Below are 27,831 nucleotides of genomic sequence, written 5' to 3'. Positions count from 1 at the left end.
TACAGAAATAGGGATGTTGAAGCTCTGCGTACTCTTGGCTGCCGTTTTTCCGGCCCGTAAGTTGTGACCTTTTTCTGCTGAAAATGACACAAATAATTTCTCATTTTTCAGTCATTTGTATGCGTTTCAGATGGTACGGTACTTTTTGCCAGCCTGGGCGAGAATGTCAGCCTCCCGTGCTACTTTGAACCCGGTGCCAAATATTTGTGCTGGTACAAGCAGGTTGCAGGCGATAAACCTCAGGTTGTGTCCTCATTATACGTCTTTGCACAAAACTCCCATAACTACCTGAAAACGACAGAGCAAGTCAAGCGACTGGCGCCTTACTTCGGTAAAGACTTCTTCCATCTCAACATTTCCAACGTGCAGCTTTCCGACACTGCCATGTACTACTGCGGGAACAGCAACCTCAACGTCATGAGTTTTGACAGTGGAATCTTTCTGCTCGTGAAAGGTATACCTCCGATTTTGACCATCGATTTAATGGAATATTTCGATTTTCAGCACAGCAAACTGAGGTTTTCTAGCATTGCTAGAACTGCAAGAACATTTTTGCTCACTGAAATACATGGAAACGATAATTAAGTGACGACTAAAACTAAAGATATCGATCGGGTCCGATCACGTCATTTTCAAAGTATCGGAATCGGCAAAAAAATATCGGACATGCCTTTTTATATATATATGCATATTAGGGCTGTCAAACAATTAAAATTTTTAATCGAGTTAATTACAGCTTTAAAATTAATCGTAATTAATCACAATTAATCGCAATTCAAACCATCTATAAAATATGCCATATTTTTCTGTAAATTATTTTTGGAATGGAAAGACAAGACAAGATGGATATATACATTCAACATACGGTACATAAGGACTATTTGTTTATTATAACAATAAATCAACAAGATGGCATTAACATTATTAACATTCTGTTAAAGCGATCCATGGATAGAAAGACTTGTAGTTCTTAAAAGAAAAAATTTAGTACAATTTATAGAAATGTTATATTAAAACCCCTCTTAATGTTTTTGTTTTAATGAAATTTGTAAAATTTTCAGTCAAAAAATAAACTAGTAGCCCGCAATTGTTGATGTCAATAATTACTTACACAATGCTCATGGGTGGCTGAAGCCTATAAAATCTACACCCGATAAGATCTGAATAGTGTCACATGCCACAAAAAATGCCACATGCCAAAATACATTTTGCCACATGGCAAAAAATGCCACATACCAAAATACATTTTGCCATATACCCCCAAAAAATGCCACATGGCAGAAAAATACCACATAGCAAAAAAAAATGCCATATGCCAAAATACATTTTGCCTTATAGCAAAAAAAAAACCATGCCAAAAAAATACATTTTGCCACATAGCAAAAAAATACCACATAGCAAAAAAAAAATGCCATACGCCAAAATACATTTTGCCTTCTAGCAAAAAAAAAAAACATGCCAAAAAAATACATTTTGCCACATGGGAAAAAAAGGCCACATGCCAAAATCAATTTTGCCACTTACCCAAAAAATGCCACATGGCAAAAACAAAAAAAACAAAAAACACATGCCAAAATCAATTTTGCCACGTAGCAAAAAAATACCACATAGCAAAAAAAAAAAAAAAATGCCATATGCCAAAATCCATTTTGCCACATGGCAAAAAAATGCCACATGGCAAAAAAATACCACATAGCAAAAAAAAAATGCCATATGCCAAAATACATTTTGCCTTATAGCAAAAAAAAAACATGCCAAAAAAATACATTTTGCCACATAGCAAAAAAATACCACATAGCAAAAAAAAAATGCCACACGCCAAAATACATTTTGCCTTCTAGCAAAAAAAAAAACATGCCAAAAAACACATTTTGCCACATGGGAAAAAAAGGCCACATGCCAAAATCAATTTTGCCACTTACCCAAAAAATGCCACATGGCAAAAAAAAAAAAAAAACACATGCCAAAATCAATTTTGCCACGTAGCAAAAAAATACCACATAGCAAAAAAAAAAAAAAAAAATGCCATATGCCAAAATCCATTTTGCCACATGGCAAAAAAATGCCACATGGCAAAAAAATACCACATAGCAAAAAAAATGCCATATGCCAAAATACATTTTGCCTTATAGCAAAAAAAAAACATGCCAAAAAAATACATTTTGCCACATGGGAAAAAAATGCCACATGCCCCAAATCAATTTTGCCACATAGCAAAAAAAAAAAAAACACATAGCAAAAAAAAAAAAAAAAAAAAAAGCCATATGCCAAAATACATTTTGCCTTACAACAAAAAAAAACATGCCAAAAAATACATTTTGCCACTTGGGAAAAAAATGCCACATGCTAAAATCAATTTTGCCACTTACCCACAAAATGCCACATGGCAAAAAAAATGCCACATGCCAAAATCCATTTTGCCACATGGCAAAAAAATGCCACAAAAACTACATTTTGCCAAATGGGAAAAAAATGCCACATGCCAAAATCATTTTTGCCACTTAGCCAAAAAATGCCACATGGCAAAAAAAATTCCACATGCCAAAATATATTTTTCCACATGGCAAAAAAATGCCACATGCCAAAATCCATTTTGCCACATCCCCCAAAAAATGCCTGTCCATAGCCAAACAGCAAAGACCCAGAGTAATTTCTCCAGAAATTGCAGTTTGTTCGATTTTGTTGTTTAAAAAAGATAATTTTCCCATCACTAAAAAAAGTCACTGAACAGGACTTTTGTCTGATTTGTGTACTGAGAAATTCTTTCTAGGTTTTATACTCGGAGCCTTTATTAAAAACCTGAACAAGTTCAATGTACTTAAAACAGTACAGTTATCGGCTATAGTTGGGAAGCTGTAATACAATGTTACTTTTGAAGGAAATAGTCGTCCATTTTGTCGTCGTCGTTACTTACAACAAGCCGAAAACAACTTCAAAGTAAATTATAAAGGTAAGTAAAAAAGTGATATTACCTGATAAATCGATTGATCGTTTGATTCATAGATAATGAATATAATTGTTAGTTGCAGCCCTAATGCTTACTATGTATGACATGTTCAAAATCCCAAAACTGGCAAATTTTGGTTCCTCACACCCATCTGTTGACCGTTCTGCGCCATTACAATTGAATGCAATCTTGACCTGGACTGTAGAGGTCATTCTAGTTGTGTTTTAGAGTCCAGCCGCCTGGCCGTCATCCAGCAACCACCCTCCATCACAGTGTCCCCCGGGGGCTCGGCCGCCCTGAACTGCATCATGCACCCGGGTAGCAACGAAGGCGGCAATGTTTACTGGTTCTGGAAGGCCTCGAGTAACTCCAACTTAGGGATGTTGTACATCCAATCGCAAAGCAGCGGCGGCTGCGTCGAGACGTCCGAGACAGGATGCATTTTCCTGCTGTCCAAGCGGGAGGTCGCTCTCGCCGACGCCGGGACGTATTACTGCGCCGTGGCCTCTTGCGGAGAGATCGTCTTCGGGAACGGGACGAAACTAGATGTCGGAGGTGTACTTCATTGAGTCACTGAAATACCAATATGCTAGTCATGCTTCATTTCTGTTTGATTTCTTCTCAGATGAAAAGACACACTTTTACAGCGTGCTGGCGCAATGTCTGCTCGCGTCTCTGCTCGTGTCCGTCATCGTCAACGTCTTCCTCACGCGTCTCCTTTGCAAAAAGAGCGGACGAGACAACCTTCCCACCGTCGGTATAATTCATATTTTTGCATCGAATTTAGATTTAGAATTTTATAGAACAACTTTTGTCGAAATGAAGCTCCTCAATTCAGGTCAAGAGACAGACAACACCTGGTATAAATGAAAGACAGTTGCTGGAAGTATGCAAAATCATGTTCAACCTTCATTTCCATTGAATAATTATACATTAAAAAGCATACTGCAAATGGATAAGATGTCTCCAATTACGCAACACGATTGGACGTCTAGATCAGACATCGGTTTTGTCTTATTTCTGGAGAGACAGCGAGGACGAAAAGTGGTATTTGGTATGTGGCAAAATTGATTGATGTAGCATATTTTTTGCTACATACCAAAAAAGTGCCACATGCTAAAATACATTTTCCCACATGGCAAAAAAAAAAAGCCACATGCCAAAATCAATTTTGCCACATACCCCCCCCAAAAAATCCACATTGCAAAAAAATGCCACATGCCAACACACATTTTGTCAAATGCAAAAAAAAAAAGCTACATGCCACAATCCATTTTGCCACATACCCCAAAAAATGGCACATGGCAAAAAAATTCCACATGCCAAAATCCATTTTGCCACATGGAAAAAATGCCACATGCCAAAATCCATTATGACACGTACCCAAAAAAATGCCAAATGCCAAAAAATACCACAGGTCAAAATACATTTTGCCACATGGTAGAAAAAAATGCCACATGCCAAAATCCATTTTGCCACATACCCCACAAAAAAATGCCACATACCAAAAAAATGCCATGTGCCAAAATCCATTTTGCCACATACCCAAAAAAATGCCACATGCCGAAACACATTTTGCCACATGGCAAAAAAATGCCACATGCCAAAATCCATTTTGCCACATAGCAAAAAAATGCCACATGGCAAAAAAATGCCACATGCCAAAATCCATTTTGCCACATGGCAAAAAAAAACATGTCAAAATACATTTTGTCACATGGAAAAAAATGCCACATGCCAAAATCCATTTTGACCCATACCCCAAAAAAATGCCACATGGCAAAAAAAATGCCACATGCCAAAATGCATTTTGCCATATACCCCAAAAAACATGCCACATGGCAAAAAAATGCCACATGCCAAAATCCATTTTGCCACATACCAAAATAATGCCCTATGCCAAAATCCATTTTGGCGAATACCCCAAAAAATGGCATGTGGCAAAAAAATACCACATGCAAAAACACATTTTGCCACATGGCAAAAAAATGTCACATACCAAAATGCATTTGCCATATACCCCCAAAAACATGCCAAAAAAAAAAAAAAAATTTTGCCACATGGGGAAAAAATGCCATATGCCAAAATCAGTTTTGCCACTTAGCCAAAAAAAATGCCAAATGGCAAAAAAAATGCCACATGCCAAAATCCATTTTGCCACATGGAAAAAAATACCACATGCCAAAATCCTTTTTGCCACATAGCAAAAAATACCACATGGCAAAAAAAATGCCATATGGAAAAAAATACCACATGCCAAAATCCTTTTTGCCACATAGCAAAAAATACCACATGGCAAAAAAAATGCCATATGCCAAAGTACATTTTGCCACATGGGAAAAAATGCCACATGCCAAAATCAATTTTGCCACTTAGCCAAAAAAAATGCCACATGGCAAAAAAAATTCCACATGCCAAAATATATTTTGCCATATGGCAAAAAAACGCCACATGCCAAAATCCATTTTGCCACATCCCCCAAAAAACGCCACATGGCAAAAAAAAAAAATGCCACATGCCAAAATACATTTTGCCACATGGCAAAAAAATGCCACATGCTAAAATACCATTTTTTGTTCTCGGTCCTGCTGTTCTGTGCACGTACAAACGATAAGATGCCGTTTTCGTGTTTTACAGAGCGAAAGTCGCAGTCGAGCACTCCAGAAGACAACGCGGACGACGAGGTAGGCTCGTTAAAACGACAACCGCGCGTCCTCCCTCAAAATTTTCAAGCCCAAAAATGTTTGTCAGCAGAGTGAGGAAGCTTTGCCCTACGTGGCTCTGGACTTCAAGAAGAGACAGTCCAACAGCAGGAGACAGAAGGGCCCCGAGGATAGCGTTTACTCTGGTCTGCGACTCAAAAACGTGGAGTGATCCACAACGCCAGTATTATTGCTGAAAATTCCATTTTAAAAAAATGAAATACATCAATAAAAATTTTTTCCAGATGACAATATGTGGGCTCCAAAATTCTGTTTTTGGAAGTACGTTTACTCAGAAACTGCTTCAGTATATTTTATGCAGAAGATTTAAAATTTGAACACCGGGACATATAATGTCTTCCAATTTGTAACGTTTTCTCTTAAAAGCGAATTGATTCGAAGATGTTGACTGTCTCATAAGAAACCCTTGAGGTTTATGCCGCTAGCTGTGAGCAGGAAGTACATTCGTTTTAAAGCTTGCTGTATAAGTACAGCGGAAACTTAACAAAACAAGAAACTGCGGCCAAAAGTGGCGCTCGGGTGGTCAACTCTGCGTGGCGTGTGACCTAAATACGTAATTAAACCCCATTTTGGGCCACAATGCCTCGCTGCGTGGCCTCATATAACTCAAAATCTTTTACATTTTGACATTACGATTAAGCATGCCAGACATCCAGGGCGATAGACAAGGGCGTAGGTTTGCATAGGGACGGTAGGGACATAACATACCGACTTTTCAGGATGCTCAAATTGTCCCCTCCAACTTTTAAGCAACCTTATTTGCATTCTATAATGACTTGTTATATATGTAACTTAGATTGCCGACCCATATGTTGTAAGGATAGATCCTACCTTTATGAAGTGAATTACAGTACTTTTATTAAGTTCAGACTTAAATTGACCCCTTTTCACTTGCTGAATATGCCAGTCCATTTTGTTTGATTGGCTGATGACTCCTTCACCCCCTTCGAAGACGAGGGATATTAGAACTTTTTTCCCGACGGCAGTAGCCACTATAAGTACTGTAAAAAGATGTCAATGTTGTGGCGGTGGGGAACATACCACTAATTTTGCTACTGAAAGTCCGACCTACATCAGAGTTAGCATGACATAAATCTGTGAATTTCTTGAACTCAAGGAGGAAGCTAATTTGAGTGAAATATCCTCCTGTATGTTTTCTACTGTTAACGTTAAAGGAAGTGACTGAAAATCAACAGGAAATGCATAATTATACATTAAAAAGCATACTGCAAATGGTTTAGTTGTCTCCAAGTATGCCACACGATTGGATGTCTTGATCAGACATCGGTTTTGTCTTATTTCTGGAGAGACAGCGAGAGCGAAGTGGTAATTGGTATGTGCCACAGGGCAAAAAAAAATGCCACATACCAAAATCCATTTTGCCACATACTAAAAAAATGCCACATGGCAAAAAAAACATGTCAAAACACATTTTGCCACATGGCAAAAAAAAAGCCACATGCCAAAATACATTTTGCCACATGGGAAAAACGCCAAAATACAATTTGCCACATGGCAAAAAAAAAATAAATAATGCCACATGCCCAAATTCCATTTTGCAAAATACCAAAAAAATGCCATATGCCAAAATACATTTTGCCATATACCATAAAAATGCCACATGGCAAAAAAATACCACATGCCAAAAACATTTTGCCAAATGGCAAAATGCCACATGCCAAAATACATTTTGCCACCTGGGAAAAATGCCAAAATCCATTTTGCCAAATGGAAAAAAAATGCCACATGCCAAAATCCATTTTGCCACATGGCAAAAAAATGCCACATGCCAAAATCCATTTTGCCACATACCAAAAAAAAAATTCATGTCAAAACACATTTTGCCACATGGCAAGAAAACGCCACATGCCAAAATACATTTTGCCACATGGGAAAAACGCCAAAATACAATTTGCCACATGGCAAAAAAAAAAAAAAAGGGAAAAAAATGCCACATGCCCAAATCCATTTTGCCACATGGGGAAAAAAATGCCACATGCCAAAATACATTTTGCCTCATACCTAACAAATGCCACATCCCAAAATCAATTTTTCCACATGGCAAAAAATCCCACATGCCAAAATCCATTTTGCCAAATGGCAAAAATGCCACATGCCAAATTCCATTTTGCCACATACCAAAAAAGATGCCATATGCCAAAATACATTTTGCCATATATCATAAAAACGCCACATGGCAAAAAAATACATGCCAAAACATTTTGCCAAATGGCAAAATGCCACATGCCAAAATACATTTTGCCACCTGGGAAAAATGCCAAAATACATTTTGCCAAATGGCAAAAAAAATGCCACATGCCAAAATACATTTTGCTACATGGCAAAAAAATGCCACATCCCAAAATCCATTTTGCCACATGCCAAAACACATATTGCTACATGGTAACCTTATTTAAATGTTTGGTCTTATTAATGTCCTGCCCCCAGCAAAAAGTGTACATGCAGCTTTTGCTGTTATATCGTTCCTACCAATATTGAGACCAAACCTAGGCCCTTGGTTTCAATTATTCGCTTTAATATTGGTATTTTTTTATTGTCCATCAGAAAATACACGCCGAGTAATGATACAATTGGATGTCAAATGAGCACCGCAAATTTGATAAGAACGTAATAAAAACATTAAACAAAAATAATTCGTGCACCAGGGTTTCTTCTGCCACCTTGTGGACTCGTACCAGAAGTCCATAATTCTTGCTATTTCATTGTTTTTCCGGACATCTCTTACACTATGGACTTTGTCAAAGCAGACTTGTATTCACTTAAATGTATTGTGACGATATTAAACTGTTGTTCTTGCACTTAACATTGCAACCTGAAAAGGTGGAACAAAAACAAGCTTTTTTTTTTTAATATAAAAACTTTATTCATGCAGGTCAAACTACAAGATTTAACAATCTAACATTTCGCCATGAAATCTAGTTAATGAGTTTTCCAACAGAAAAATACTAATTAGGGATCTATTATTGGCTTCCCCGGAGGGCTCTAAAGTACAAACAGTATGAAAACAATACAAATACTTGCAATGGTTTGAATTTACATCAGATGTGGATCCAGTTGACTTACCTGTTAATTCTGGGGAGGGGTGGGGCTTAATCAAATGTACGCGAGCGTCATTTAACTCATTTTGACGTTGATGACGACAGCGCGCCATTTTTACGAGGAAATCGATTTTCCACTTTGTTTAAAAGGGCCACACTTGTCAGTTAATTAGACGACACAAATGGTTCGAAGACAGGTTCAGTGCAGGTACAAGAGCTGTCCGAGCAGCGGTTTAAGCACGATTCGTTTTCAGGGCCGACGTTTTTTGTCGTCGCGTTCACTATTAAGGTGTCGACATTTACACAGGGAAATTAGATTGAGACCTGCTGTTATTTAAACTCACAAAAAGACATTTAAAGAGGAAAAACTGTTTAAAATCGGCAAATATTAAAGTTTCTACATCACAATGAAACAATCCAAAAAAAAAATTCGGGTCAAAACTGGAGGAATAACAAGACGTCGGCATTTCAGTTCCTTTGTAATGCAGGGGAACATAAACGCGCTCCGTCGTAGACGTGAAGTGGAAAGAGCGTCACGAACATCCGATGGTGGCGAGAGGCGACGCAGGCGAACGACGATCCTGAAAAAGAGCAAATAAGAGTGAAGGGTGTTGGCGCAAAGCCCGAAGCGCCGATGTTTTTCCTCGGCTTCCGGCCGAAAGGCGTCGTTTGGCCGCGACGTTAAACCGGGCACACGGACAAAAGCGGCTTTCTCGAAGAGTTTGGCCGACGCCCTCCGCATGCGACGATCGCGCGGCGACGGTACAGTTTACGTTACGATATTTTTTAAATCGTCGACTATTCTCACCTTGGGCCTCGCTTTTTAATAACCGTAGCGAGCAGGGGGCGGAGGCGGCGGTCGCGCCGCGTAGGGGTCCCGGGGTCGAGGAACTCCGTACGGCGGGACCCGGGAAACGGGAGCGATATGGGAACGGTCGTAGGCGTACCCGTTACCGTTAGGAGGAGCGGCGGCGCTCGGCCCTCGGTGGTGAGGGCTGCGGTCTCGGCCGTAGTAGGGCGACGGAGGAAAAGGAGGAGGCGGCGGCCGACGCTCGTACGGCTCGAGGGGGGGATTCATCGGATGCTCTCGCGCGACGCCGGGAGGGGGAGGCGGCGGGGGCGGCGGGCCGCCAGGACCCACGCCGTAAGGGTGAGCTCTGTACTTTTCGTAGTAATCGACTACGCCGTAACCGCCGCGATTGCCGTCGTGTGGACGCTCGGGGTACATGGCTCGCCGTGGGGGAGGGGGCGGCAAAGGCGGGGCGGGGTAACCCGGGCCCATGGGGCGATTTCTCACGAAGCCCGGCGGGGGATGCTCAGGCCTGTTTCCCGGGAAAGGGGGAGGCCAAAAGCCACCGCCATTTGGGGGCGGATACTCCTCCTGATCCTCGCGGGGGCGGCTTTTGGAAATTTGCACGTGGATGCGTTTACCTGGATGCCAGAGAAAAAGATACGTTAAAACACAAGATGGCAAAAATTGCGGGAGGGGAGTGACGGGGACTACAACTCCTGACAAAAAGAATGGAATCACCAGTCTCGGACAAGCACTCAGACATTTTATCATGGAGAACAAACTCAGATAAAAAGCTTGAAAAAATAATGAATTAGTTCAAAATTGCAACTCTTTAGCATGCAGAAACACTAAAAGAAATGAATAACATTGTGGTGGTCACTCGTACATGCCACATTGGGCGTGCGTAGCGGTGCTATTAAACATTAAAAACAGAATATATGGCGGAATGTCGGCTTTAACTTACCGTTTTAATAATGTTTTTAAATTAAATATGTTGAATGTTTCCATTTTTGTGCCTTTTTGGACAAAAAAAAAAATGCCATCGCCTCGTGTGGGCGGGCAGATTTTTTTCCGGGCTGAGGAACTTTGGAGGGGTCAGTCAAAGTACATCATTCTCTGTTGCCTTGTAAATCTGCACTGCCCCCTAGGGCCTGGCATGAATACTACATCGTTTTCATGCAGAACTGCAACATTGTTCGAATGGAGACGGGCCCATACAAATGCAAACAGGACATTTTTCGTCTTCTCGGAGAGTCGCCATGTAAACGGCCCCTAAATACTAGAGATGTTTTTTGATTCGGAGTGGGAACCTACTAGTACCTCACGATACGATTTGCGATACAAAGCCCACGATATGACGATACAAAGATTATCGATCTCATTCTAGGATATTCTACAAACAACTAATTAAAAGAAAAACAAGCTTCTAGTGTGAATTGGAATTAGTTTATCACGAGTAGACGTCCAATCCATTTGAACTGGGAGGGTGGCAGCGAATGAACGAATGTTCATTCGCCGCCATCCCTCCCACTTCAAACGTCAATTAAGTTTTGGGCCATTTAAAAGTCTCACTGGAACAGCACCAAACAAAAGTTCCAGCATCATCACCCTGTCCAATGCAGATTCTTGACTCTTGACACCTTGTCCAATGCAGATTCTTGACTCTTGACAAGGTGATGATGCTGGAACTTTTGTTTGGTGCCGTTCCAGTGAGATTTACAAAGATGACTGCCTGAAGAAAATATCAAAATTCCCTCAGTCCTTGATGATATGGGCCTGCATGTCAGGCAAAGGTACAGGGGAGATGGCTGTGGTTAAATCTTCAATAGATGCACAAGTTTACATTGAAATTTTAGGCAGCTTTCTTATCCCTTCAATTGAAAATGTTTGTCATTTTCCAAGATGACGATGTATCATGCCACAGAGATAAAACTGTTCAAGCATTCCGAGGAGAAAGACTCATCCAGTCAATGTCATGGCCTGAAAATAGCCCAGATCTCAACCCTATTTAAAACGATATCTCGATTCTTCGCAGGAGCATATCGATAACCTTCTGGGATACATATCACCATTTTGATATTTTGTCACACCCCTAGTTTAGATTGTTATTTCTTTGTTTGTTTCTAATGAGTCCATATTTTTTTCCTCAGAATGGAGCATTTCCATAAATATTTCCCTGCACTTACTCTGTAAAAGTAACATTTATGGACCACCACATTATTTTTTATTCATTTCTTTTAGTGTTTCTGTATGCTAAAGAGTTGCACTTTTGAACTAATTCATTCTTTTCAAGCTTTTTTATCCAAGTTTGTTCTCCATAGTAAAATGTCTGAGAGTGCTCATCCGAGACTGGTGATTCCATACTTTTTTCTCGGGGTTGTATGTGCAGGGAGCACTTACCTTGAAATTCAGAGTTATCGAGTCCCTGAATGGCATCCATAGCCTCATCCGAGTTCGACATGTGCACGAAAGCAAAATTCTTAATGATGGAACACTCGGTGACCTTCCCGTACTCTTCGAATAACGCGCGCAGCTCGTTATCCATTCCTCGATCTACGTTGGCCACATGCAGCTTAACCGCTCCGTGGTTCTTCCCGTGGCTGGCTTCGACGTTGATCGCCGAGCCGTGGAGTTTGTAAAGGTTCAAGGACTTGATGGCTTTCGTGGCGGCCTTGCGGTCATCCATGTGAACGAAAGCGAAGTTCTTGACGATGGAGCATTCTGTGACCGTGCCGTGCTCAGCGAAGAGGGCCTGGATTTCCTGCTCGGTTGCCTCTTCGGGCAGGTTGCCGACAAATATCTTCACCATTTTTGTAACACTCTGCCAGATCCAGATAAAAATAAAATAAAAGTCAAGATGAATAGCTCTAACGGTCATGGAAATCCATTTGATTTGAGAGGCATTTGAAACCCCAGCTACGATAAATGAATGGCGGCAGCTGGGTGGTAAATGGCCTCTTTGTCTCCGCAAAATGGCTGACGTCCATTCATCACATAGTACATCTCGCCACCAAAATTATTCGAAATTTAAACAAATTGAATCCGCGGAACAGTGTGAATTACCTCAAAACACTTGCAATTCGGTGTTTTTTAAATTTCATTTTCTAAATTCTAACGTACGTCTCCAGTTTAGCTAATCTCACGCACGGCGAACGTGCTAATAGCACCGTTTGACCAACCGGCACACAAAATATAAAAGATATAATTCATTTTTAAAGGATGTTTCAGCATAAAAGTATCAATTTCAGACATCGGAAAGATGGTTCGTGCCTACCGTAGTAAACGCGTCGCAGTCGGCGGCCTCCACTAATGAGTGAACCGTGAAGCAGCCGGCGCCACTTCCGCTTTGTTAAGGCTTCTACCTACCTACACTGCCATCTAGTGGTCGGAGTCAGGTTTGCACGCTAAAGCCCAAACAAATAGATAATAAGAAAACAAACAAAAAATCAATAAAATCTTCAAAGCACAATAAACACACGCCACATTTGTGTTTGAATAGGTATTACGATTTGGTTTGATTAATTTTTTTCAAGTTTTATTTTTATTAATCATGCTTTTTTAAATTTATTACTACCAGAGGTGGGTAGAAATGCGTTACATGTACTCCGTTACATTTACTTGAGTAACTTTTTGAGGAAAATGTACTTTTAAGAGTACAATTTTCCTCTTAAATCTACATATTAGATGTATTTATTTTCTATTTTTTGCCAGCGATGCCTAGAGTAACTCAACCAATTTCACCAATGAGACATCGCAACAATAATCACATGACTCCATTACACCAATCAGACGCAAGCTTGCTGTTCAAAATTCATGCCAGCCTGTTCAATCATGTTGCTTCTTTAAAGCACCATAAAAATGAGGTATTTGAAATAGAGCGCTGCCCTCAACATGACTCGAAAGCGCGGGTTTAAACCTCTCCTAGTTTTTATTTGGCGCCGATTGATTGAAAATTTTACAAATTTTATTAAAACGAAAACATTAAGAGGGGTTTTAATACAACATTTCTATAACTTGTGCTAACATTTATCTTTTAAGAACTATAAGTCTTTCTATTCATGGATTGCTTTAACAGAAAGTTAATAATGTTAATGCCATCTTGTTGATTTATTGTTATAATAAACAAATACAGTACTTATGTACAGTACGTTGAATGTATATATCCGTCTTGTGTCTTATCTTTCCATTCCAACAATAATTTACAGAAAAATATGGCATATTTTATAGATGGTTTGAATTGCGATTAATTACGATGAGTTAATTTTTAAGCTGTGATTAACTCGATTAAAAATTTTAATTGTTTGACAGCCCTACAAATTTTATTAAAACGAAAACATTAAGAGGGGTTTTAATATAAAATTTCTATAACTTGTACTAACATTTATCTTATAAGAACTACCAGTCTATCAATGGATCACTTTAACAAAATTTTAATGTTAATGCCATCTTGTTGACTTACTGTTATAATAAACAAATACAGTACTTATGTACAGTATGTTGAATGTATATATGCGTCTTGTGTCTTATTTTTCCACTCCAACAATAATTTACTGAAAATATGGCATATTTTATAGATGGTTTGAATAGCGATTAATTACGATTAAGTAATTTTCAAGCTGGGAATAACTCGATTAAAAATTTTAATCGTTTGACAGCCCTAATATATAGGTAAAATAGTATTTTGTGTGCATCAGCCATTATTTTGTTACTTCCGTACTCCAGTCATGTGAATTTGCATATTAAGCTAGTTACAACCTTTTCCAGATTTAGCATTTAGGATATCGGATATAAATTTAAGATTTAAATTAAATATTTAGTTCTGGATTTAAACATTCAGGTCCATAACTTCTGTTGTAAATGTGCAAAAAAAAAGGGACTCTAAAAATTTCACACCACGTTTTCAACACTGTATGGCGCTAAATGTGGGAAAATGTCGTAATTTTCAGCATGTGCTGCTTTACAAACGGCGTCCCATACTCTACCCACTTCTGATTACTACACTATTTAAATTTTTAAAAACTGCGAAAAATGAAACAATACTTCGTGCATGAAAAGGTTAACTCCACCCACAACCCAGGGATGATGAGCGTTTTGTTAATGTGTAACTCTTGAGTTCCTTTCAACACATTGCGACATCACGTACTTCCCGCTCTTCTTTCTGTCTTTAGGCAAATTACGACATACTTACAGCTATAATGACCATGTGCCAAAAAAAGGCTAAAATATTTAAAAAGAAAATATATCATGTCTTTTAACTTCTTTGTTTTTCTGCCAAAGTGGCATTCGTCATTTTCCCTTTTTACCCCTCAAAAAAGGGGGTTTTGAATGCACCAAATTCCTCCCTGGTTCCTTTAACGTCTCGTGACGATGACGTCATTGGGAGGGACAACCGCCCCCGAAAACAACTTCACCTCTGATGCGTTTTTAGTTTCTGTTCATTTTTATCACAGCGTTGGTACCAACCACAGGTAAAAGCCTGCTTCCTTTTCTGTCTTAACTTTTATTTCATTGTTACTTGCGAGATTTTAAACTCATGTCAACTTTCAGGTTTCTTCACCATGAATGTGTGCCAAACAATGGAAACAGAGGAGGATCTCCTGACTTGTCTCAGCATCAGGTTGTATCACCCACAACAGCATCGCAAAGGCCTTTTCAGTCTGCTTCCGCTGGGCAATAGAAGCAAACATCCAGCGGATGAATCTCTACGCTTTGGACGGGATGCCCAGTCTTGCACCTTTGCCCTGGTTGACTCCCGGGTGTCACGCAAGCAGTTTGCCCTGCAAGCTTATCGAATACCGGAGACTTCGGAGATGCAGTTCATCCTGCAAAACCTGTCTCAGACGGTCAAAGTGACCGTTAACGGTTCAACGCTGGACTTCTTAGAGAAGACCGATCTGCCAAGGAAGGCCCTGGTCCGGTTCACTGAATACGAGATGCTGATTGTCAGAGAGGAAGGAGAGGCCAAGCAGAGCTTTGAGGTGGAGCTGGAGATACTGTCCGTTCCTCCTTCTAGGGAGACTGGCCCCTGCGAGCACTGTGCTATGCCCATCATGGACACCGGCAGACCCCCCTTGTCCGAACTAAGGGTCCCGTCTGAGACTGACGAAACATTGTTCCTCACTTGAAATCCCACCATATTTGTGAAGATTTTTAACATTTTTCTAGCCTTCAAGCATTTGTTGTAACATGTCATTGACTAACCGCTTTTGTTTAAACCGGGGGTCAGCAACCTGCGGCTCTAGAACCATATGCGGCTCTTTAGCGCCGCCCTAGTGGCTTCTTGGAGTGTTTTCAAAAATGTTTGAAAACAGCAAATTATTTTTTGACATTTTAGTTCTAATACAGTTTCTGTAGGAGGACAAATATGACATTCTTCTATATTCTTTTAGTATTCGATTAATCGATGAACTAGTTAATTCGAATAATCGAGTCATCGGATAAGATACATGAAAAATTAAAATACCTGAGCTGAGCCTCACACGGTATAAAAAAATAAATAAGGATCTATGTACAACGAAAGAACAATTGGCTAACTTACGTAGCTAAAGTCTATTAGCTTTGTGCTGCACCGATTAATCGATTAACTCCAGTATTCGATTAGAAAAAAATATTCAAATTAAATTTTGCTGCTTCGAGTATGCGTTTAATTAAAGTGGCGTTGTAATGGTTTGTTTTGAAAGTGTTTGCATTTAGTTTAATTGATTTGGGTGGATTCACAGCCCTCTAGTCTGCCTCATTTCATGTGACTAAATCCAGCTGCTCCTTGTTAAGACCAACATTAGCTTTTGTTTGAGCTAATGTTTTTAATGCATTCGTATAGTAGTTTATAGGTATATTTAGCTGCTTTTTGTGGGAATATGTGTCTGAACCATTTAAGAGCGTTGTGTGAAAAACAAAACCAAAAAAACCTAGCCTTTTATAGCATTTAAGCTAGCAGCCTTTTGCTATGTAAGTTAGCCAAATGTTTGTTGTACCTCGATCCTCATTTTTTTTGTTTTTTTTTTAAATACCGTTTGAGGCTCAGCTCAGGTATTTTAATTTTTTATGTTCCTTATCCGATTACTCGATTAATCGAACTAACTAGCTCATCGATTAATCGACTACTAAAATAATCGATAGCTGCAGCCCTAATTAGCTTAAATGCTATAAAAAGCTAATATATATATATATATTTTTACAATGCTCAAAATGGTTCAGACATATTCCCACAATAAATGTCTACATATACCTATAAACTAAATTATGAATGCATTAAAAAAAACATTAGCCCAAACAAAAACTTATGTTGGTCTTAACATGGAGCAGCTGGATTCAGCCATGTGAAATGAGGCAGACTAGAGGGCAGTGTATCCACCCAAATCAATAATGCTAACACTTTCAAAATAAACCAATACAACGCCACTTTATTTAAACGAATACTCGGAGAAGCATAATTTAATTCTAATCTTTTTGACTTGAGTTAATCGATTAATCATTACAGCACTACATTCTTCGAATTGTAATGAAGTTAAACTGCAGGGAGAATACACATTTACTGTATTTTTCACGCGAAAAGGTGCATCGGAGTACAAGAAGTAGCTTCAATTAATGGCCTTTTTTAAAATCGTTTTCATCTTTTCACGTAAAGAGCGCACTGCATTATAAGGTGCAGTAGTAGCAGTCGTAGGCGTTGTGTTATGCATCCATAAGATGGAGCTGAGCTAAATGGAATGTCATGCCATGATTAACTAATATTGATCTATATATATGTACATCAGATTGTAAGGCGCACTGTCAGCTTTTGAGAAAGTTGAAGGATTTCAGGTGCGCCTTATAGTGTGGAAATTACAGTAATAATGAAGGCTCATTATTTATTTCTAACCAACTTAGTCATTTTGATCCATCATCTACCACTTAATCCGGGGTCCGCAGCTTTACTTACCTAATATACATACAGAATACATTGCTTTCATCATGAGGCTTATATAAGGCTTTCAATTTTTCGTGGGTCCAGACATATTTTTGCTCCAATGTGGCTCTTTCAATATTTTGCGTCGTTGTCCCATGGTTTAAAAGATTAGTAATACTGTTACAATTACACTCCTTATTGGTGTTGTACAGCTACAGATGCTAATGGCTGAAAACACAAGACTGAAAAAGCAATTTCTGCTCTTGCACCCTTCTTTAAAATATTTTAAACTGCTGTGTTTCAAGCCCAAACTGTTGTGTTTAATAGAACAATGTCTATACGCTGTCATAGCAGTTTCACGGCGCATTAAGCCCCCGAACTATTTTTAATGTGTCCATTTTACGCTGGAGATATGTTTACGGACAACGCGCAACCCTTTTGCTTCAACCCAGCCATAAAAGGTAATTTTATTATTTGAAATGTCTATTGACTATCATTTTGAGAGGCGGACTGCAGCCAGACTCTCTTGGTCATTTTTAGCTTAGAAACAAATTGATGTCTAATATTTGGTTTTAACCCCTTATAGCCTAATTTATGACATTTGATACTTACAATTTCATTAGAGACTAGAATTTTGAAATTCAGACCCAAAAAAAAAATGGATGCAAGTCAACACATGCATCCGCAGGTTACATCAGAAAAATCTGGATTTAGCTAGGGTTATAGAGCGCTTATTACACATATTCATTTTTTCTTTTATTACAAATTCGGAAAAAATTAGGTACCATTAGGACCTCATTTAAAAAAATTTGGGATTCTCTGACATTCATGTTGCAGGCTTTCAAGGGTTAAAGACAAATTATTCACTCGCATATTTAAACATTTTAACAAAATACGTCTCAATGAGAAAAATGGTCTCTGCAAAATTGGTCAGGGATATCTACCTCATAACTAGAGGTGCACAATAATTATCGGTCTCATAATCATTGGTCCGATAATATGAATTATGACGTCATCCCAATAAATCCAATAACAATTATCAGCCCTATTAATATTTTTGGCACGTGTCGGATTGGATTTGCACGTTTGTTTCCATTCCTGTTTTTCCAGTGTGCAAAGTTTTTGTTACGTCTTTGTTTTGTTCATTATAATAATGTTCACGTCATCATGAAAATTCTGGTTCGGTCAAAGGCAAATCTCAGCTGAATCAACCACTAATATTTTTGACCAACAGGTGTTCAAAAACTCAAGTGAATATACATTAAAAAATTATATATATATATATATTATTATCGGTTATCGTATCTGTATCGGCCTTGAGCAGCAGGAAGTTATCGATATCGGTTTCAAAAAATGGCTATCGTGCACCCCTACTCATTACTATAGCTCATTTTTTTGTTAGTCGCATATTCCACAGTATTTTACATGACAAAATAATTGATCCAAAGAAAGTTAAAACATTTAAAATCTCGACAACTCCTTGAGGTCTGCATCGCAACCCATGTTATATTACCGTGTTTCACTCATAAAATCCCCCAAAAGTTCGGCTGTGGCCATTCACTTCTGTGTCTTGACACTCAGACGCGCTGGAGTTTTTGGATCAAAATAAGTACGCAATGTCATTAAAATTATGGTGTCTTTAATAAGGATGCGCTCACACCGAGCCAGGGTTTTTTTTTAATGCCCTCCTGTTCAAATATTTTCTTCCCCCAGAAAATTGAGATTTTAGGCTTTCCAATGATGTATAACACATGTAAATTTGAAATTTGGCCAAATTGGGGGTCTCAGAGCGTAACTTCCAAGTCACCGGAGTGTTTTTCGTCTAGTATCAGTACAGCTAAAAAGCCATTACTATTGAGTACTACTTGCAATCTGCAGTTTTCAAGCTCTAGTTTCCATCAGTTTGTCACCAGCTATGTACGTACCTTCTCAAAAACTTCTCTAATAGTGTGGTGTCCTTTCATCCTGCTGTGAATTTAAATGTTACTCGTCATTTGAAGTGGGAGATACGGCATCGGCTGATACCGCGCAGCCAAATACCCGAATAAAAATCACTCCCTACAACAGAATTGAATCACAGCGCATCTTTATCTACACGAGACAAAGGGCAGTCATACAAAAAAAGCCTCTTGTAAAAGATTAGCAAGAACATTGTAAAAGCTCCAATTGACCCAATAAAAACAGTGTAAAAAGTTTCTCTCAAAATTGTTAAGACATACTCATCAGGTACAGTATTCCATCTGGTTGAGGCACAAAAATACTTGAGTATAAAAACAAAAAGTCAGGTGGCTAATATATATATATATGATAGTAAAAAAAAAAAAAAAAAAAAAAAAAAAAAGCTGATCAACTCTATGAACTTGAAATGTCTAGTGTCGCGTCCCTGAGTGCAGAATGTCTCATGTGGCCAAAGAATTCAGTCTTCAAACGGTTCAGTTGTGAGGTCATCTGGTCCCACGGTTTCCATCAGTGCAAACTCCAGACTCCGAGCAGGTGACAAGCCTGCAGACAAGAGGAAATGCTTACTTTAAACATCCCAGTGAGAACACAAAAACAAATAAAGTGGGCAGAGTTTCAACTAAACTGATCTCTTTCCGCATTTTGGCTATTCATTCAAGTAGCACCTACCATAAGCTCGAGGTCTCCTGCAGAGTCTAACAACCTAAAAAAAGCATAGACTGAGAACACCAAGACAAAAATCCATAGAGGCTTTCATCCAATAATACATGTCAAATTCCGATGATTTGAAACCAACTGGGTGAAAGAACACAGGTGTCAAACTCAAAGTCGGGGGGCCAGATCTGACCGGCTGTATCATTTAGCATGGCCCACGAATGCAAATTTTGTGCGTTGACTTGATCTACACATAGACATCACTATTGACGTGTCACTTCGTCATTCTTTGCGCGATGCCTGATCAGAGGGGGCCGAGCTTCATTTCGTAATAGCCGAAGACAGCACACGCTCATGTCGGATTTAACCTGCATGTGACACGAAAAAGTATATTTCATAATACACGTGGTATTTTATGCTCCTGAATGATATGGACCGCTTCGATGTGTCTGGAAGCGATCGCTATATTTATTTAGTTTTTTTAATCCCGCGCCATGAAAACTTCCTGCTTCGGTCTTGCACTGAGGAGGGCGCTGTGACGTGTACGGATGAAGGCGTCCTCTTCCTGTTGTGTATGAGGACGAAGGATTCAGCTGATTTTGCGGTTTATTTTTCACATCACGCCAGCCAAACGGCTGCAGAAAAATCTTGCTGTATGAGGGAGAGGCGTGTGCGCCTTTTTGGAGTTTCAATAGGTTCCCATTCACCGTGGATATTGGCCAAAACAAGCCCTACTACTGTGGGACCATTGGACTTATGAGGAAGTGAGTAAACATCTTGTTTTGTATTATGTCAAATACGAATACAGCGATTACAAAGTAAACATTACAAACTTTCTTTAAATAAAGGACTACTTACGTTTGATTATTGATAGGCATGTAAAAAGCTCTCCTCATGCACATTAGCTGCACAACAACTGCAGCCGCCCTCCTCCGGGGAACGAGCTGTAAATTTCTCCCCGCCGGGCGGTTTGCCGATCCAGGAAGACAATCTACAACCCAGTCGTCATGTCAAATAATCCGGGCTAGTTATGTGTGATTTTCCGCTTCGAAGACTTTGAAATAGAGATGTCCCGATCTCCAGGCGGCAACTAGCCTCATTCGCTAACACAATAGCATAGTACTTTGTCAAGATGCATAAAATAAACGCTAACTGTACGGTTTCTTTGCTTTTAACCAAGAATCGAGACTGTTTTACGTCCATATCTATGAAGAATTTGGGGATTTAAGTATTTATTCACAAGAATTTTCACCAGAAAAGCTCCTGTTACACCAAGCGGCCGCTAGCCTCATTCGCTAACATAGTAGCATTGTACTTCGTCAATGTACGTAAAATAAACGCTAACTGTACGTTTTTGTTTTTTTGCTTTTAACCAAGAATCGAGACCGTTTTACATCTACAGTGGGGAGAACAAGTATTTGATACACTGCCAATGGGTGTTCCCATTGGCAGTGTATCAAATACTTGTTCTCCCCACTGTAGATCTATGAAGAATTGGGGGATTTAAGCATTTATTCACAATTTTCGCCACAAAATGTTTTACGCCAGGCGGCCGCTAGCCTCGTTCAACAACATAGTAGCATGGTACTTCGACATTATGCATAAAATAAACGCTAACTGTACGGTTTGCTTTTAACCAAGAATCTAGACTGTTTTACGTCCATATCTATGAAGAATTTGGGGATTTAACATTTATTCACAAGAATTTTCGCCAGAAAAGCTTTTACGCCATGCAGCCGCTAGCCTCATTCGCTAAAATAGTAGCATGGCACTTCGTCAATATACGTAAAATAAACGCTAATTGCACGGTGTCTTTGCTTTTAACCAAGAATCAAGACCGTTTTAAATCCATATCTATGAACAATTCAGGGATTTAAGAATTTATTCACAAGAATTTACCAGAAAAGCTCCTGTTACACCAGGCGGCCGCTAGCCTCATTCGCTAACATAGTAGCATTGTACTTCGTCAATATACGTAAAGGCTAACTGTACGTTTTTTTGCTTTTAACCAAGCATCGAGACCGTTTTACATGTATATCAAATAATTTTCGCCACAAAATCTTTTACGCCAGGTGGCCGCTAGCCTCATTCGTCAACATAGTAGCATGGTACTTCGACATTATGCATAAAGTAAACGCTAACTGTACGGTTTACTTTTAACCAAGAATCTAGACGGTTTTACGTCCATATCTATGAAGAATTTGGGGATTTAACATTTATTCACAAGAATTTTCGCCAGAAAAGCTTTTACGCCATGCAGCCGCTAGCCTCATTCGCTAACATAGTAGCATGGCACTTCGTCAATATACGTAAAATAAACGCTAACTGTACGATGTCTTTGCTTTTAACCAAGAATCAAGACCGTTTTACATCCATATCTATGAACAGTTCAGGGATTTAAGAATTTATTCACAAGAATTTTCACCAGAAAAGCTCCTGTTACACCAGGCGGGCGCTAGCCTCATTCGCTAAGATAGTAGCATTGTACTTCGTCAATATACGTAAAATAAATGCTAACTGTACGTTTTTTTTTTCTTCTTTTAACCAAGAATCGAGACCGTTTTACATGTATATCCATAAAGAATTGGGGGATTTAAGCATTTATTCACAAGAACTTTGGCTACAAAATCTTTTACGTCAGGCGGCCGCTAGCCTCTTTCGCCAACATAGTAGCATGGTACTTCATTATGCATAAAATAAACGCTAACTGTACGGTTTGCTTTTAACCAAGATTCTAGACTGTTTTACGTCCATATCTATGAAGAATTTGGGGATTTAACATTTATTCACAAGAATTTTTGCCAGAAAAGCTTTTAAGCCATGCAGCCACAAGCCTAATTTGCTAACATAGTAGCATGGCACTTCATCAATATACGTAAAATAAACGCGAACTCACTGTATGGAGTCTTTGCTTTTAACCAAGAATCAAGACCGTTTTACATCCATATCTATGAAGAATTCAGGGATTTAAGCATTTATTCACAAGAATTCTCACCAGAAAAGCTGTTACACCAGGCGGCCGCTAGCCTCATTCGCTAACATCGTAGCATGGTACTTCGTCAATATACGTGAAATAAACGCTAACTGTACGTTGTTTTTTTTTTTGCTTTTGACCATGAACCGGGGCCGTTTTACATCCATATCTATGAAGAATTCAGGGATTCAAGCATTTATTCACAAGAATTTTAATCAGAATAGCTCCTGTTACGCCAGGCAGCCGCTAGCCTCATTTGCTAACAGTATATAATGATAGTAAAGGGCTATTCTATTAAGTTGATTAAAAAATTGTATATACAATCCATTTACATATTTATCAGTTTCTGATAAATTGATTAGATGTTTAAAACTTGCATTAAATACAATTTTGGTCAAAAACTTTAATGTTAAATATTGCTATTGATCCTGAAAATATGCTAGAATTTCTTGAATTTGGTGATTTTTGTGCATTTAGTGTAAAATCTGAGACTTTTATAGCCATTTTAAGTTGTGTTATACTTGTATAAAAACTAAGTGGGATTTTATAAGGGTACGACTGAATTTTTTGATGCCGCTGCTCATGTAGATGGCTATATGGCTAAGGTAGGTGCCCGTTTTGGGTTTTAGGTCAGTAGCAGCTTTGGTTTTGTAAATATTTGAAGTTTTTGAAAATGGGCCCCCTACGAATCGGCCCAGTTTCCTGTGTCACGTCAATAGGTTATGAAGTCTATGCCTCATGTAAAACGTGTGGGGTTCTGTACCATTAGCAGGGTTAAGCACCACTGACCTAAAAGCAAAACATTGGCATCTTTAATACGCCGTAGGGCTTAAATTAAATGTTTTAGCAACAAAAACATCCCAATACCTGCATTTTTAATTCCTTTATGTGAAATCTAAATTCGTTCATATTAAATCGATTTAAGGCCCTTGAATCGAAATCGAATCGTGGCCAAAAATACGTTGGTGTCCAACGAATCGATATTATATCGTCATGAAATTGGAGAGTTGAGAGTTCATATATGCTTAGAGTATTTTAAGAGTGCGAGTCGAGTTTGAAATCAAAAAGGAACCAGCTAAAAAGCACCTACCGGGTGTCGGGCGTCAAATCGATGCGTGCCCACGGGCTCGCGACGAACATTGAACTGACAGTTAAGAAGTTGTCACGCTTGTAACTGTTTATTAAAAATCCTTCAGACGAGAGGGAAAATGCAATCTAACTAGAATCATACAGAATGTTGCCATGTGAACGATGGGAACACAAAATACACACGAACAAAGCGGAAAAAACTAAAATTTGGATTTTACATGCGTACAGTTGAATCATTTTGTAAGCCGCCACAAAAATTGTATATGTGTATAAACACTGACGCAGTTTATTTTTCCTTTTACATAACTGGGCAACCAAAATCAGTCTATGTCGAGGCTATAATTTACAAAGACTGAACCGAAATTATTTTGGAGCCCATGTGAATTTAAAAAAAAAAATTAAAAAAAAGTGTAGTAATGCGTCACACTGAGCTAAGCACTGAATACCAAACCATCTAAGAATTTGAGGAGTAACACAGAGGAACAGAAAAGGCATTGACAGCTCAGAAATATACGTGAATGCAACAATGAATCGGAGGATTTGTTTGCTTTTTTTTTTTTTTTTTAAAGAACGTCGCTGTCCGCAATACGGTATCTTCCAGTAAGTCTCCGGCGAACGCAACGCAATCCACCAAAGACGTGCGGGAGCGGGGGGGCGTATAGCACCATGCGCATCAGCAGACGGCGTTCTTGACATATTCTAAACCTGGAGAGAGAGAGCATACCACACGTCAAGGAAGGGGTTTTTACTCAAGTTTCACGCGAGTTCGCTCGTTTTTTTAACAACAGCACAGTTTGGAGTTGGTTAACACGTGGTCACAGTTGGATTAGATCTCGAGGAGCTTTGGCGAATGACCTTCTAAAGCGCTTTATACGAGGCTTGATACGGGTTCGATTATTCTCTCGCAAACCCGGTTTTGTTCGACGAAACTGGCGAGGTCGGTGATCTGTACTCACCTCCGTTTTACACTCCATGGGCCTGATAGGCGCCATAGTTGGGCTGCGGCGGTGCTGGCATGGGGCCGCTTTGCGCGTAGCTGTTCCGGGGGTACGGAGCAGCGTACGGCTGAGGTTTCATCTGCGGGGTAAAACGGGTGCGCTCGTAGGAGTAGCCGTTACCAGATGCGGGAGCTGGAGGCGGAGGAGGATGGGGGGCTCGCCTAATGGGACTGCGGTCTCGGGCCATGTAAGGCGCGGGAGGATGGGGGCCTGGCCGACGGTCGTACGCTTCGTGGGCACCCATCGCGACGCGTTCTCTTCCCATCGCCGAGGGAGGTGGCGGCGGAGGGGGCGGGATGGCCCCGGAACGCCTATCGTCGTACCCCGGGGCTCCGTAAGGACGGGCGCGGTATTTCTCGTAAAAATCAACAACGCCACCGCCGCCGCCACCACCACCGCCGCCGCCGTATCCTTCGCGCTCGCCGCCATAGCTGCGGTCAGGATACATGGGTCGTCTCGGAGGAGGGGGCGGGGGTGGTGGCGGAGGCGGGTAAGAGCCCATGCGACCCCCGTAAGGAGGCTCGGGATGGAAGCGAGGGGGATGAGGAGGGTAAAAACCTCCTCGACCGGGCGGTGGTGGCGGCGGACCAAAGTCCTCCTCTCCTGCGCCCCAGGCGGGCTTGCTTTTCGACAGCTGAACATGGATGTTTTGCCCTGAAAAGCAAAAGATTTAATATTTAAGTAATAATTTGAATTGGTTTTAGTTATTAAACACATGTAATAGTAATATTTGTCAAAAGCAATCATGCTATAACCGCAGCTGACCACTAGAAGGCCGCAGGTATTAGGTGAGTTACCTTGAAACCTTGTGTTATCCAGGCCCTTGATGGCATCCATTGCTTCCTCAGAGTTGGCCATGTGAACAAAAGCAAAATTCTTCACAATAGAACACTCGTTGACTGTACCGTACTCCTCAAACAGCTCTCTCAGCTCTTGGTCAAATCCCCTTTCCACATTGGCGATGTGGATCTTGACTGGACCTTGGTTGTTCCCTCGGCTAGGCTCGACATTCATAGCTCTGCCGTTAAGCTGATACATATTGAGCTCTCGGATTGCTTTGGTGGCCGCCTTGCGGTCCTCCATGTGGACAAAGGCGTAATTTTTGTACTTGGCGCATTCTGTAACCACGCCGTACGGTGTGAAGAGAGCTTCGATTTCATCCCTCCCAGTCTCCTCGGTCAGGTTTCCGATGAATAGCTTCACCATTGTTGCGCCGGGGGGTTGTCACTACACGTGGTACAGACGAGAAAAGTCAGCCTCGAGCTCGATGTAAAACGAAAAAAAAAACCGCCAAGATGACTGATAATAACCATTTAAAAGTTCTAAAGGGTGTTTTAAAGCTTAAAGACCCGCGAAAAGAACTATATTAAAAGCGACAGCTCACGCTAGCAACAAAGAGGCTACGATGTTAGCCACTTCCTGATGAACGAGCTACCAACGGTTCCTATTAGCAAGCTAACACTAGCACTGCGCAACACGTTAGCTAGAGGAGGTTAGAAGCGAATTGCATTCCAAGAATGTATTATCAAATAATATAAGAAGTAACGAGTTGAAGGAAAAGATGCGAAAAAAGTATTAAGACCGACCTTTTTTTCCAATCGTCGTCGACAGCCCGCGTTACCACTGAGCCGACACTGCTGGAAAACGCAACTTAATGGCGCACACCGGCGAGGGAAATCAAATGCTTAAATGCTATTGGGAGATCAACATGTCAATCAAAATAACCCATACGCGATTGGTCGAATTGAAACCCACAGTTTCAATTGTATGTGCGTCATTTCCGGTTACTGAGACGTTGTACAATCATGCTAGCAATTTTATAAAATGTACACTATGTGCACAGTCACTGTATTCTTGATTATAACAACCAATATTCATTCAAAATGTATTATTTGCCGAACCGCAAAATGTAAAGAATACATGACGGTGTAAATTATCAGTGCGTGATGTTAAAACATGACTCTCACGTTTGACAAGAATTGCTTTACATAGCTTTGATGTTTGATGGCTTTAAAAATCTCTATAAACGTCATTTTATGACAGTGCGGTTTGTAATAAAATAAGACAACCTTTAATGTTTGATAGGAGGGCAAATGCAGCCTTACGTTTGCCCCAAAAATTGAATGTAAAGAATTGGAGAAGGTTCATTTTAAGCATGTACAGTGGGGAAAATAAGTATTTAGTCAACCACTAATTGTGTAAGTTGTCCCACTTGGAAATATTAGAGAGGCCTGTAATTGTCAACATGGGTAAACCTCAACCATGAGAGACAGAATGTGAAAAAAAAACAACTGAAAATCACATTATTTGATTGTAAGAATTTATTTGCAAATCATGGTGGAAAATAAGTAGTTGGTCAATACCAAAAGTTCATCTCAATACTTTGTTATGTACTCTTTGTTGGCAATAACGGAGGCCAAACGTTTTCTGTAACTCTTCACAAGCTTTTCACACACCGCTGCTGGTATTTTGGCCCATTCCTCCATGCAGATCTCCTCTAGAGCAGTGACGTTTTGGGGCTGTCGTTGGGCAACACAGACTTTCAACTACCTCCACTGATTTTCTATGGGGTTGAGATCTGGAGACTGGCTAGGCCACTCCAGGACCTTGAAATGCTTCTTACGAAGCCACTCCTTTGTTGCCCTGGCAGCGTGTTTGGGATCATTGTCATGCTGAAAGACCCAGCCACGTCTCATCTTCAATGCCCTTGCTGATGGAAGGAGAATTTCACTCAAAATCTCTCGATA

At 39.9% G+C, this 27,831-nt stretch overlaps 5 protein-coding genes across 7 annotated transcripts in view; 3 read left to right on the top strand and 2 right to left on the bottom strand.

Annotated features, from left to right (window-relative positions):
- Window positions 1–27,831, top strand: part of haus4 (HAUS augmin-like complex, subunit 4) — a 268,044-nt gene that overhangs the window by 200,564 nt on the left and 39,649 nt on the right. The window lies entirely within an intron of this gene.
- LOC130928685 (uncharacterized) lies at window positions 2–5,893 on the top strand. The gene is made up of 5 exons (XM_057855401.1): window positions 2–56; window positions 131–454; window positions 3,176–3,502; window positions 3,573–3,704; window positions 5,643–5,893. The coding sequence occupies exons 1-5, from the start codon at window positions 14–16 to the stop codon at window positions 5,819–5,821; spliced, it is 1,005 nt and encodes a 334-aa protein (XP_057711384.1). The 5' UTR covers window positions 2–13; the 3' UTR covers window positions 5,822–5,893.
- rbm4.3 (RNA binding motif protein 4.3) lies at window positions 8,083–12,899 on the bottom strand. Its single transcript, XM_057855023.1, has 4 exons — window positions 12,797–12,899; window positions 11,923–12,343; window positions 9,538–10,160; window positions 8,083–9,310 (listed from the first exon to the last, which is right to left on the bottom strand). Exons 2-3 carry the CDS (start codon window positions 12,329–12,331, stop codon window positions 9,553–9,555), a joined length of 1,017 nt encoding a protein of 338 aa, XP_057711006.1. The 5' UTR covers window positions 12,332–12,343; window positions 12,797–12,899; the 3' UTR covers window positions 8,083–9,310; window positions 9,538–9,552.
- Window positions 14,865–19,751, top strand: tifa (TRAF interacting protein with forkhead associated domain). The gene is made up of 2 exons (XM_057855027.1): window positions 14,865–14,990; window positions 15,070–19,751. The coding sequence occupies exon 2, from the start codon at window positions 15,081–15,083 to the stop codon at window positions 15,645–15,647; it is 567 nt and encodes a 188-aa protein (XP_057711010.1). The 5' UTR covers window positions 14,865–14,990; window positions 15,070–15,080; the 3' UTR covers window positions 15,648–19,751.
- LOC130928427 (RNA-binding protein 4.1-like) lies at window positions 19,701–26,817 on the bottom strand. 3 transcript variants are annotated; one of them, XM_057855022.1, is made up of 5 exons: window positions 26,671–26,817; window positions 25,882–26,311; window positions 25,043–25,738; window positions 20,039–20,072; window positions 19,701–19,912 (listed from the first exon to the last, which is right to left on the bottom strand). In XM_057855022.1, exons 2-3 carry the CDS (start codon window positions 26,288–26,290, stop codon window positions 25,050–25,052), a joined length of 1,098 nt encoding a protein of 365 aa, XP_057711005.1. In that variant the 5' UTR covers window positions 26,291–26,311; window positions 26,671–26,817; the 3' UTR covers window positions 19,701–19,912; window positions 20,039–20,072; window positions 25,043–25,049. The 3 variants fall into 3 exon arrangements, with proteins under 3 accessions (XP_057711005.1, XP_057711003.1, XP_057711004.1); XM_057855020.1 differs by lacking the exon at window positions 20,039–20,072; XM_057855021.1 differs by lacking the exons at window positions 19,701–19,912; window positions 20,039–20,072 and adding an exon at window positions 24,626–24,791.

Source organism: Corythoichthys intestinalis, chromosome 13 (genome assembly GCF_030265065.1).
Source record: "Corythoichthys intestinalis isolate RoL2023-P3 chromosome 13, ASM3026506v1, whole genome shotgun sequence".
Classification (NCBI taxonomy): Eukaryota; Metazoa; Chordata; class Actinopteri; order Syngnathiformes; family Syngnathidae; genus Corythoichthys; species Corythoichthys intestinalis.
The sequence above is the reverse complement of the archived record's forward strand: the minus strand, read 5'-3'. Positions and strand labels throughout refer to the sequence as shown.

What these genes read in the sequence shown, in the direction of transcription:
- LOC130928685 (XM_057855401.1), top strand. Translation starts at nt 14, where the DNA reads ATGTTGAAGCTCTGCGTACTCTTGGCTGCCGTTTTTCCGGCCC. An exon ending in GACGAAACTAGATGTCGGAG is followed by an intron (nt 3,503 to 3,572) that starts GTGTACTTCATT and finishes ATTTCTTCTCAG; the next exon opens with ATGAAAAGACACACTTTTAC. An exon ending in AGACAACCTTCCCACCGTCG is followed by an intron (nt 3,705 to 5,642) that starts GTATAATTCATA and finishes GGTAGGCTCGTT; the next exon opens with AAAACGACAACCGCGCGTCC.
- LOC130928427 (XM_057855022.1), bottom strand. Translation starts at nt 26,290, where the DNA reads ATGGTGAAGCTATTCATCGGAAACCTGACCGAGGAGACTGGGAGGGAT. An exon ending in GGATAACACAAGGTTTCAAG is followed by an intron (nt 25,739 to 25,881) that starts GTAACTCACCTA and finishes TTTGCTTTTCAG; the next exon opens with GGCAAAACATCCATGTTCAG.
- tifa (XM_057855027.1), top strand. Translation starts at nt 15,081, where the DNA reads ATGAATGTGTGCCAAACAATGGAAACAGAGGAGGATCTCCTGACTTGT.
- rbm4.3 (XM_057855023.1), bottom strand. Translation starts at nt 12,331, where the DNA reads ATGGTGAAGATATTTGTCGGCAACCTGCCCGAAGAGGCAACCGAGCAG. An exon ending in CGATAACTCTGAATTTCAAG is followed by an intron (nt 10,161 to 11,922) that starts GTAAGTGCTCCC and finishes TCTGGCATCCAG; the next exon opens with GTAAACGCATCCACGTGCAA.